Here is a 12,865-nt window from a genome sequence, read left to right as displayed (position 1 = left end):
TAACCATGAAATGTTAATTTGGTGATGATGCAGAGTACTTCAAAAGCTGTGTCTCATTAATTGCAGCATCAACATGTGACATAACTTGTTCATGGTTGGGATGAGGTGAGAATGAGAGACTTGCCCAAGGTGAATGAATTTGGAACCATGAACAAGTTGGTATTTACTCGTAGATCTTTCTGGCAAAAGTCCAGGCCCCTGCCTGTTGGCTCCATCTATACTTCTTTCTCTCACTCTCATTTCCTATCCTCATTTTAAATTGGCTGCTATTTTCTGTCAATAGATTTAAATTGATATCGATAACATTGTACAAAAATCAGAATGGCAAATTATAGTTTTTGTGATGAAATGTAGGAAGGTTGGGAAAATGGGGGATAGTTTTCTGCTCGTGAAATCATTAGCTTCTGTGTTGTGAAATCTGCATTAATAGGGGCATCAAGTATAAACATTATTTGCAAGAAATCTCCAATCCATTATGTTTTTCTAATGGAGTATGCAATATGGTTAGGAACCTCTCTTGTCTGAGGTTCCTAACTAATGCTGAACTTTAAATGAGAGAGAGACAAGGCCCAAGCCCTTTATTCTGGTTAATAAATGCATCGTATTTGCCTGGTCTACGTTGGAACATCTTCCTTGGAGGAACATACAGGACATGAGGTCATGGATAACTGTGAAGTGTAGTCTCTTAACAGTTCATTTTCTTCTGAGTACCTAGACACTTTTGTTGACTAGGAATAGTTTTATCCTGTTTGTCTGATGCAGTCTCTACCAGACAGCCTTTTATATGTGGACAGATGTTCATGTGCTCTTCACACACTCTTTCTGTCTCTTCCTAAATGTTATCAGCTTTCATTGTGCAAAAAAAGTAATTGCAAACAGATTTAGCCAATGTAAGTAGTACAACACCCAAAACAGATACTTTTTAAAAGCCTGACATTTTGAACATTGATGTTGACTGAGTATTTATATTGTCTTTTCTGATGAATGGTTTTAAGCACAAGCAGGAGGAGGGAGAAGTGATCAAGCACTGACATAATTTCCTGCTGATCTAGAGTTATGTTTAGTGCTATTAAATATATTTTGGATAATGTTTTAAGAGGATTTTATACGGCAAAGAAAATGAAAAGTAATATTCAAGCTGTACTTGGGGGAGGGAAGCTTATTTTTGATGCATGCTCTTATTTGGCTGGAGATTCAAGCCTCCATGTATAATTCAGAGTAAGTATATATTCATTGAATCTGGCATGAAACACTGTGGAGGCACACATGCAAATGAAATGGTTGTCGGGGGTATAGGACAAATTCTCTTCTTTAAAAATAAGGCTGGATGTGGTCTTCCAGCTTAGACTGGTGAACTGCAATGCTTCAGAGTGCCAGAGATGTAAATTCTTTACAGTTTAGACCTCATTTATACATTATGTTTTCTGTGATCCAGCATTCAACAACAGTTCTGGGAAAGGAAGCCTGTTCTACCTCCCATGTGCTATTCTCTGCAATGAATTATATAGCGTTTGTACCTTTTCCTCCTTTATCATTTGTGGGCTATCTTCCCATGTGCACACAATGATTTTCCATTAGCAATCATAGTGCAACTACAGAAGATGTCCACCACAAAACCCTGGGGCAGGAAACAATTCCATGCCCATCTCTGAACCTTAAGGGTAATAATGTTTGAGTATTTCTTTTGTCAGTCTTTGAATTACTACCAAATACAAAATGGAAATATAAAAACGTAGGTGTAATATTTGTGCTTGCAGTATTCATCCAAAATTCAATACATAGTAGATTTCCCTCACTGTCTCTCAAAGTATCAAAAAGCATGAAAGGAGAGGGGGAGAGAAAAGGACATGGTCCGATACCTGTTAACTCAGCAGCAATCATCCCATAAGGGTTAGTGTTCCGATGAGTGCATTTCTTGCATGGCTGTGGCATTCTAGAGCTAGTGGTTTTGTAAGATTTATATGAGAGAATGATGACTGCAGGGGAATGTACTGTGAATGTAAGTGAAAGTATTATCCCAGCTGCTGTAGGCGATCATGAGAAGCTGATGTTCATTGAGTTGACTGAAAGATAGATGTAGTGATTAATTGTTCAATTGCAGCAAATCACATCTGTTGAAAAGTGCAGCAGAAGAAAAATACCTTTCTGGTGTGGGTATAGTGTAGTGGCTTAGAGACTAAGCTATGAACCGGAAAATACCTGGTTCGAAGTTCCCCTTTAATGTGAACCCACTGGATTGCAAGTTGGTCTCTCTTAGCCTGAGTCCCCCTATCAGAAATATTCAGGATAATAATACTTACAGGGTTGTTGGAAGAATTATAGATAGATAATGCATGTGAAGCGCTGTAAACAGTTGAAAGTGCTATAACAGCCTTCCCCAGCCTGATGCCTTCCAGATATTTTGGACTATAATTCCCAACATTCCTGATTATTGGCCATGCTGGTTGGGGTTGGTGAGTCGGTCCAAAACATCTGGAGGGCACCAGGTTGGAGAAGACTGTGTTATACAAACATGGAGAGAACATCACACAGAGGTCTAATTGATACTTCTAAATTGCTAAAATGAAGTGAATGGCAACCTAATCAGTACCTGGATGGGACACCCATGTGAGAGAAGGTTATAAGTATAATAAAAAGGTAAAAGGTAAAGGTGTCCCCAACCAGTCGTGTCCGACTCTAGGGTGCGGTGCTCATCCCCGTTTCTAAGCCGAAGAGCCAGCGCTGTCCGAAGACACTTCCGTGGTCATGTGGCCAGCATGACTGAACACCGAGGTGCACGGAACGCTGTTACCTTTCCCGCCGAGGCGGTGCCTATTTATCTACTTGCAATTTCTTGCTTTCGAACTGCTAGGTTGGCAGGAGCTGGGACTGAAGACGGGAGCTCACTCCGTCACGCGGCACTCGGGTCTCGAACTGCTGACCTGCCGACCTTCCAGTCTGCAGTTCAGCGTCTTAACCACTAAGCCACCACGGTCCCTATAAGTATAATAACCACATGTTTAAAATAGACTCCCAGTTCGATTAGAGCTCTGTTTCATATGCTCTCCAGTGCATATACTGTAGCTTTATTGTCAGGAGTGCTGATCCCTGGATCACAGTTTGTGGTTCATTGCATTGCTTACACAATGTGTGCATCTTGTTGGAGCAATGAAGACTCAAAGCTATCTACTTGTTCTTCCTTCTAGTTTTTATCTTATATTCTTCTGGACAGAAGAATTTCCTGCATTTTGTGGTTTTGTCAGCAGGACGAACAAAGAACTGGAAGATCACAGAAGGAGGAGTGGGAGGATGCTTCAAGTATGCACTTGTATGCATAAATGTGTATTATATTAGAAAACGAGGTTTTGGAATATTTCTGGTGTGTAGCTCTTTGAATTAAAATGGTATTGCCATTCATACAAGACAAGTTGGCAACGTTGGCAGGAATGGTATGTTTAAAAAACAAACCAACCTGTCTGTGCATGGTTTGTGTGGGCATCTTTTGTTCCTGCAAATATTTCAGTGTCTGAGCACATTTGGTATAATTCTGTCATTTGCTGCTGCAGTATTCACAGATTATTTTTCACTATCCAGATAGTGTGCATCTCAGCACACATAGAGTAGGTAATAGGGCAAAGACTGAGCAAAGAAATTGTTTGTGAGTTCAACTGTTATTGACATTTGGGAGAAACTGAAATAGTGTATTGGCACGGGAATAAGCTGTCTCCTCAACCAAATGAGAAGTAAACCTCTGATGCTGGGCTCCAGAGCCACCCCAGAAAATGACTCTTGGAGTAGTAGGCTAAGAGTGCACTTAATAACTAGTCTTGTGGGGACTTTTCTATACCATGTTTTTGCAGGAAATATTAGTGAGTTATGAAAAAAAAATTGAGGGAGATTTCCCTTAACCATCCTGTGGGAGTAAAAATATAATGAACTATCAAATGTCATTGTAACTCTAAGTTAGGTCAAGTATTCCCAAAACCTGAGGGTATGGACAAGGGGCTTGGCCAAGTCTGGTTGATCACCTGTATGCTTTATCCTTGCACTCCATAGCTTACTATATCCAACAAGGAAGGGATTTCCAGCTGATTCCAGGTGGTTGTAAATTCTTCCTTGTGAGAATGAGTGGTACCGACATCTTTAAAGGAGGCAATAAATAGACCACTGCTGAAAAAAGCTTAACCTGGATCTGGAAGATGTTAACAGCTATAGGCCAGTTGACAGCATCCCCTTCCTGGGCAATATGCTCGAGCGGGTAGTTGCTGGTCCACTCCAGATGCCCTTGAATGAAACTGATTATCTGAATCTACTTCAATCACGCTTCAGGCTTGTTTTTCGAATGGAAACTGCCTTGGTCACCCTGTGACATGATGTTTACCGAGAGGGACAGGGAGAGTGGGACCCTGTTGATTCTTTTGGACCTTTCAGCAGCTTTCAGTACTATCAACCATGGTATCCTTTTGGATAGGATGCCGGAGCTGAGTGTTGGAGGTAATGCACGGCAGTGGTTCCACTCCTACTTGGATGGCCAATTCCAGAAGTTGGTGCTGGGTATGCTTTGGCAGTTGTTCTGTGGGTTTCCACAAGGCTCTGTTTTATTCCCCATGGCATTCAACATCTTATGTGAAAGCACTGGGGGAGTTTATCCAGAGATGTGGGCTGAGGTGTCACCAATATGTGGAGACACCCAGCTCTCTCACTTCTTTTCATCAAATCCAGTTGGGGCAGTGGATGTTGTGAATCAGTGCCTGGGTGCAAACGGACTGGATGAAGACCAATCAACTGAGATTCAATCCAAATAAGAGGGAGGTACTGCTAGCGCATTGTTTGTCTTCCCAGCTAAGTGGTGTTCACTTAAGGGGTTGTTGTTGTTGTTGTTGTTCAGTCGTTCAGTCGTGTCCAACTCTTCGTGACCCCATGGACCATAGCACGCCAGGCCTTCCTGTCCTGCGCTCTCTCCCGGAGCGTGCTCAAGTCCATATTCATTGCATCAGTGATGCTATCTAGCCATCTCATCCTCTGCCGTCCCCTTCTCCTTTTGCCTTCAGTCTTTCCCAGCATCAGGGTCTTTTCCAGTGAGTTTTCTCTTCGCATTAGGTGGCCAAAATATTTGAGCTTCAGCTTCAGTATCTGTAACTTAAGGGGTTACACTCTCCCTAAATGAGTTTGGGGGTCGTTCAGTGCATTGTCACTGGAAGCGCAGATGGCCTCAGTGGTGCAGAGCACCTTTTATTGTCTTAGGCTGATATACCAACGATGACCCTATCTGGACAGAGATAGCCTAGCTTCAGTTATCCATGCTCTGGTAATCTCTCAGCTAGATTACTGTAATGCATTGTATGCAGAGCTGCCTAAAGTAGTCCAGAAACTTTAGCTGATCCAAAATAGGGCAATGAGATTATTAATGGGACGGGTCAGTATGAACATATTATGCCAGCGCTTTGTGAAACAGGCTTCCAGTCTGTTGCTGGGCCCAGTTCAGAGTGCTGGTATTAATATTAATTTTCAAAGCAGGAAATGGGTTGGGGCCAGGAGGATCATTTCCTCCCATATATACCTGGCCAGATAGAAAGATCATCTTTGGAGGCCCTACTCTGGATGCCTCCACTAAATGGAATTAGGTGCGTGGCTACTAAGGAGAAGGCCTTTTCAGTAGTGGCACCTGGTTGTGGAATGCCTCTCTCAGAGAGGCTTGCTGGAGCCTATTTTGTGATCAGATGAAGACTTTTTATTCTCCTGGGCATTTTAGTCCTTCTGTTTTTGCTGTTTTAAAATCTGTTATTGTATTTTAGGTATTTACACTGCTGCAGGCCTTTACTTTGGTTTTATATTGTAATTTTAAACTTTTAAAAGTTTTATATTATATTTTACCATGTTGTACAGTATGGTTTTTATCTTTTGTGAACTGCCCAGAGACCTTTGGCTATTGGGCAGTGTAGAAATGTAATAAACAAATAATCCATATGTGTTAATATCAGGTATGGATTTGATATACCTGACTATACATCAAGTATAGACCTTTTAACATTCCCAATATTGCTCTCTTCCCTCATTCTCTAAGTGGCCTGTTGGGCATCCAAAACTTTCAAATGAGCAAGCTTTGGACCAATTATAAGGTATTTTTTTGTATTAATGCAGCATAGTTTTTGTGGCAGAGTAAAGTGACGGGGGGCAGAGGGGAGATTGCAGATATCCTAAAAATGGCCAGAATGTTAAGGCTACTAGAATAAAACCAGTGGAACATCAACTCCCCTGTTTTCATTTTTAAGAAATCCTTCTAATGGCCATAGATAAATATAAACAAGTCAACTTGTAGGTACCAGAATTAACAAGTCAGTTGTAACTTTTACTGCAGTGACCTGGATAATGACAGTATAAGTGGCCACCACCATCCCTCTCCTGACGGCACATAAGCTAGGTAGTGTTAATTTAAACTTAATGTTAACAATGGTGCTGGGGAGTGCTTATTGTAAATAAAGTGAGAAACATCTACAGTAGTAAAACACCAATGGCTCAGTATTTAACTGCATTCATGGCAATACATGTTTAAATAAAAGTATATTGAAATTTTCAATGGAAATGCTGTGACTCCTTTAAATTGTGCATTTAAGTGCGACATAAATATACTGACTAGGATAACTTGTAGAGAACAGTAAGATCTTGTGACCAATAAAAATGTTGCAAACATGTTTCAAAATAAATAACTTTTGCTTTTCAATTATAATACAGAATTTTATGCTTGAGCTGGAATAGGGATCCTGTTCCCTAAGCTTGCCAACATTCTGTTGTTACTGGGATGTAGTAATTCCTTAGAAGAGAGAGATGCTATGGATGCTTTACATTAAATATTTTTCACAGGTATCATATTGAGAGTACAGATTAACAGTCTATGTATTAACATAACCTTCCGGTGCAGGGCATGCTTTTCACAGGTAACAGAATACTGTTTGCATCTGGTAGAAGTAGTACTCAGTTTCTGTACAAATGTGGCCAGTTTTCTAATTGGCAACAACATTAATGAGGGTCCAAAATAGCCAGACTTTTAAAGCAGCCAGCTCTCCCTCACCCCAAAGCAAACAGTGACGCCTCCACAGTCTAACACCATTTTAGTTACCTGAGCAATGTAATATTATATTGCATCTTTGTATTTCCAGCCTCCTTCTTTGGACAGTTAGGCTCTACCTCTCTTCATTCTTTATTCCTGCCAGAATGGGCAATTAATAAATTTAATAAATTTATTAAATTTACATGTAAGATGGGCAATTAATAAATTTAATAAATAAAAAATAAAAATAGAATTCCTAATTAAATAATGCATTACTATTCTCTCCCACCCACCCTCTGGTATGTAGCATCCTGGAGAATTCATTGCCACAAGGAGAGTTGAAACCAAACTCAGTTTGCTTCCTTTCTCTCCTCTCCACCAATTGTTACTTTAGTTTTTCATATAAATATATTTATGTATGTATTCATTCATTCTGTTTTTCTGGCCTTAATATGTCATCCCCAAAGCCTGAGCTGGGCTGCTAGTACAGGATGTCTCAAGAATCAGTTGCGGATTGGAATTATCAGCAGTAAAAACTAGGCTGCTTGATTCTCATTTAATTTGCATCCCACGTGAAACGTGGGGAAAGCTCACTTTCATAGGGAATTCTTTTGTATCAGAAAAGCTTGACTGTGACTTATGATTAGATTAGATTAGCAAAATGGTGGGCAGAGTGGTGGGAGGACATGTTTATTTCAAGGACTTTTCCTTCTCCAAGTCACCCTGGGAGCACGCACTGGGAGCCACCCGGTGTTCGGGGTGGAAAACAGCACCCACAAGTACAAAACTATGAGTGAATGACTAGTATTCATATATATTGAAGAAAGTAAAGGGGTGCGCTCAAGAACACCATCAGAGGAGAACTTTGCCTGTTCCCTGCCCTGCTAATGCGAGTCTTTAAAAATCTATTCCAAGCAGCAGAGTGCCATCCTAGTTTGTTTCTTGGTCATGCTTTAAAAAATGTGGGGTTCATATAAAGCCAAACAAGCTTTGTTCTTTCACCCCTGAAGATATAAACTGATGTAGGGTTGGTGTGCATGAATACAGAGCCATGTGGAGGCAGCTATATGTTAGTCCCTGTAGTGTCTTTTCCATGTAGCAAGCCGTGCACATGCTACATGCTGCAACTTACCATGTCAATGCAGCTGTTTTCTCTGTGCTATAACAAAGTGGCAAAAAGGATTTATAGTGTTTTGAAGAAAAATACTTGATTTGTGTAGGAAGCTGCTGAAGCAGCTATCACAGGGAGCAATTTCAAGTGGCCTCTGTGTGGCTGGCTGCTTGTTCGTGTGCAATGGCCCCTAGATGGGCCATCCTGTGGTCAACCCCATGGAATCTCTGCAGAACCAGAAAGGAACTGATTGAAGCAAAGATGAATGTTGTGCTGTGCTCATTGGGCGTATTTGCAGATTTGTTGTCTGTCTGAGATGGATTACTCTTGGAAATTGGTTTCACTCAGAGAGGTATGCAAAATATAGATAAGGAAATAGATGCATGCGTGCATGCATGCTCTGGGAGGCACCTGTCTTGTCATGTGGCTGGCGATTTTGGTCATTCTACCCAGAGTTCCTGTCTGGACATGCTTTTCTGTTGTCTCTCCTGAGCCTAAGCAGCTGTAGTTGCATTTTGTTGATTGCTACCAAGCCTGCTTTTGTCAAATACTTTGCCTTGTTTTCCCTAATGGATGTTCCCATCTCCTGTGCCTTGACCATTTGTTTTTCTCCAGTGTTGACCAATTCCTCCTTCTGTGCTCTGCCTCCAGTTTCATCTCTTGCATTGTTTCCTGTTTGTTGTTCCAGTCTTAGTCCCGTTGGTCATCCTCTAGTTCCACCTTCCCCAGCCTGGTGCCCTCCAGATGTTTTGGACTATCTTTCTCGGCACTCCTGACTAATAGCCATGCTGGGTTGGGCTGATGAGAATTGAAGTCCAAAACAGCTGGAAGGCACCAGATTTGGGAAGATTACTCTTGCTTATATGACCATTGTTCTTGATCCTGACCCCTAAGTTCCTCTCCATATCAGCCCGTTTCTTTCCTGTCTGCCTGCTGCAGCTTCTTCCTACTTCAGCTTCTTCAAGCCTCATCAGTTTTGTGGTTTGATATTTGTGTTCTTGCTGCCATTACTTCAGCTTTACCATGTAAATTAGCAAACTACTAAATCTTTTTTTTTGGACTGATTTGTGGTTTGATGCCTGATCCCAGCATAATATTTGCACCTCTGTGAACCATGCCCCATAGCAACAGTTTGGATGCCTCTCACTCTATTATCCTTAGGGGAGCATACATGGGTTGGAAGTTTTTTAATTAGTGATTTGTGCTCATTTTTTATTTCCTTCACATGTTCCTACATGGTAGAACTTTTGGAATTATTGCCATTGAGGAACATGAGTTATTTATGTATATACTGAAAACACTTTACACCTTTATCCTTGTATATACAGTGGCAAGAAAAGGTTTGAACCCCTTGGGATTGTCACATATTTCCAACCAAAAATGTTATTAGACCTTAATCTAACCCAATAATCCTAGATAAAGAACAGCAGTTAACCTGATGAAACAAATGACACACAAACATGGTGCTTTTTCAACATTTATTTATCCACAACTGATTCAGCATTCAATATCCATGTGTGAAAAAGTATGTGAACCTTTAAATTCAGTACCCGGTGGCACCCCCTTGATCAGCAATGACTTCAAGTAAATGTTTCCTGTAACTACTGGTCAGTCTCTCACATCGGTTTTGAGGAATTTTGGCCCATTCCTCCTTACAGCTGCTTCAACTCAGTGTCATTTGAGGATTTCCTTGCATGAATGGCTCACTTCAGGTCCTGCCACAACATTTCAATGGGGTTTAGGTCCGGACTTTGACTAGACCATTCTAAAACATGGAATTTCTTCTTCCACAGCCGTTCTTTTGTAGATCTGCTTGTCTGCTTAGGATCATTGTCTTGTTGCATGACCCACTTTTGGTTCAGCTTTAGCTCACGGATGGATGGCCTGCCATTCTCCTCTAGAATCTTCTGATACACTGCAGAATTCATGGTCGTGTCAATGATGGCAAGCTGTCCAGGTTCTGAAGCAGCAAAGCAAGCAGAAACCATCACATTCCCACCCCCATGCTTGACAGTTGGGATGAGGTTCTTCTGTTCAAACTCAGTGTTTGTTTGTTTTTGCCAAACATAATGTTTCTCACTGAGGCCAAACAGTTCTACTTCTGACTCATCTGTCCAGAGAACACTGTTCCAGAAGTCTTGGGGATCTTCTATGTGATCTTTAGGGAACTTCAGACAGGCAGTTATGTTCTTTTTAGAGAGCAGTGGTTTCCTCCTGGCTGTCCTCCTGTGAACACCATTCTTGTTCTGTCTTTTTCTGATTGTGGAGTCATGAACACTCACATTAGCCAAAGCAAGAGTGGCCTGCAGATTGTTGGATGTTACTCTGGGGTTCTTTTTGACTTTCCGGATGATGTGCTGGTTTCTTCTTGGAGAGATTTTGGTAGGATGACCACTCCTGGGAAGAGTGACTGTCGTCTTGAACCTTCTCCATTTGTAGATATCTGTCTGACAGTGGATTGGTGGAGCCCCAAATCCTTAGAAATGGTTTTGTAACCCTTTCTAGACTGATGAGCAGCGATAACTGCTTTTCTGAGGTCCTCAGAGATGCCTTTTGATCTTGGCATGACGTGTTTCTACACAACCATATGGTGAAGACCAAACTCACAAAGTTTCTGATCCTTTTATAGGGTGGAGCTTCCCAAACTCACCCCTGAAGGTCTACCTAATTAAACACCTGATTCTAATTATTCCCTTCAATTGAGCTGATATTCACTTACTTTTGCACATACCCCAACTCTTAAATACTCATTGTTTGCCTAAGTTATACATCATTTTATTTCACAAAACATATAATTGGTTAATATAAACCCTATTGGATATTTAGAAAAGGACTAGTTTTGATTCATGATAAAACTATGGAATTTCCATAATCATCATTAGGGTTCACAAACTTTTTCTCACCACTGTACTAGGGCAATCTTCAAGAGTAGGAGAAAAATGTCACACAATATACCATAAAAACAGTAAAGCAATGTCAACATAATAAAACCAATAAAGGGCAGCAAATAGAATAAACAGACCAGTCATGTCAACTAGTTACAATGTCTAGGCAAACATAAAAGTTTTGAGCTGGTGCCGAAAAGACTGAACTGTGGGTGCCGAAAAGACTGAACTGTGGCAATCATAATTGTTAATGACGCCCCCATTGGGTTAGGTACCCTGTCCTCCTTGTAGAAAGTCCGGTAGTAGAAGCGAAGGAGGAATGGGACTTACAAGATATTGGAGGGCAGTTAGTAAGGACAGGATAGAGACCCTCTACTCCTAGAGTTTTAGCCACCACTGCTGTCAGCTTTTAAGACTTATTTCTACAACTATAATTATTAGAAATCTGCTGGAAGCCAAAATTTACCAATTCATAGCATAATTGCAACTGTGTAATAAATTGTATCTGTATGTCTGCTCCTTAAGGGCTTAGACTAGAAAATCTAAAAGATTTCTGCTATGCTGTGAGGTATGTTCAGGGCAAGCATTATCAGCATCTGCATAACACTGAAACACGCACATAATTTAGATTGGAGACTATGTACTTTCAAGCAGAGCCTTGTGACTTATCCAAATCAAATTGCCCCATCTTACACAGAGAACAGAAAAGAATGCCAATGCCAAATGAGCCACCTGGTTCTCAAGGTAGCTTCTGGAAGGGAAGTGCATGTCCATTGTTAAATTCATTCTCTCTTGTTGGCTTTCTGTCTTTAGAAGCATAAAAGTCACAGGAGGACAAATAGGAGGATCCTGGGTGTTTATTAGTTAGAGAAGAAATATAGTTCTCTGGTATGGAAGATGGTTCTTTTTTTCTACACCTGGCCTACAGATGGCTGTACTCCCAGTATATTGCCTAGGTTGATTGAGCAAGGGCTGAACTGTTCTCTACAGATGTGCTTGTTGATAATTGCTACCAACAGCTCTCCAAATTCACGAAGTTGAAAAACTGAATGAACAGCTTGCGGAATCTTACCAAAAGGCCTTGGACTCCCCGGACACGGAGCAGCTGTCTTGTGCTTCCAGTAATATAAATCTTGACCAAGATTTTTTGGCCAATGTCCTGGTGAAAGAAGCCTGCTTCAACTCCTTTGTTTCTCAGATCAATGGAAAATTGGATTTGAAGGAGAAAAAATTACTGTGGCATTAAATATTCATAAATCATCTGAAGACTTAAAAGAAATTCTTCTGAGGTTATTCTACTCATTGTTTTCTCTCCCCCCAACCCCACCAATCTTGTTTTTCAGTCATGCCAAGCTGACCTTGTGAAGGACAATGGTCACAAATATTTCCTTTCCGTTTTGGCAGATCCCTACATGCCGGTAAGGTCAAACAATCAGTCCTCCCCTTCCCACCCACCCCTCACTCCCACATGTTTAGAACTTACATGCTTTATCTTGGTTAAAGTGCTGTTCTAATGAGGCAGCTGTGCTGTTGGTTTTGTAGATGGTGAGAGATTATTATCATGTAGTTGTAACATGCGTGATGTTCGGTTGAGTAATAGCATAATGAAAGAGAAAGTTCTCCCTTGCCCTTAAGACAATGAAATTGATGGGTAGTATATTCAGGACAATCAAAGGGAAGTGCTTCTTCACACAATACATGATTAACTTATAGAATTTACTGCCATAAAACATGGCCATAGCCACTGGGTTAGGGGGCTTTAAAAGAGGATTAGACAGGTTCATGGTCTATCAATGATGGATAAATGTTCTCCATGTTCACCGGCAGTATGCCACTGAATAC

The 12,865-nt window shown here is 40.9% G+C and overlaps 1 protein-coding gene across 14 annotated transcripts in view; it reads left to right on the top strand.

Moving 5' to 3' along the window:
- RPTOR (regulatory associated protein of MTOR complex 1) overlaps positions 1-12,865 on the top strand; it is a 493,211-nt gene that overhangs the window by 333,336 nt on the left and 147,010 nt on the right. For all 14 annotated transcript variants that reach the window (XM_084837711.1, XM_084837700.1, XM_084837701.1 and 11 more), the window contains one exon: positions 12,367-12,441. In XM_084837711.1, coding sequence (XP_084693837.1) covers positions 12,367-12,441 — 75 coding nt within the window. The remainder of the gene's footprint in view (positions 1-12,366; positions 12,442-12,865) is intronic.

This window comes from Heloderma suspectum, chromosome 2 (genome assembly GCF_057233095.1).
Source record: "Heloderma suspectum isolate Gila_16-S chromosome 2, 16-S_ref, whole genome shotgun sequence".
In the NCBI taxonomy this organism is placed as follows: Eukaryota; Metazoa; Chordata; class Lepidosauria; order Squamata; family Helodermatidae; genus Heloderma; species Heloderma suspectum.
This window is presented reverse-complemented; position numbering and strand designations above follow the sequence as displayed.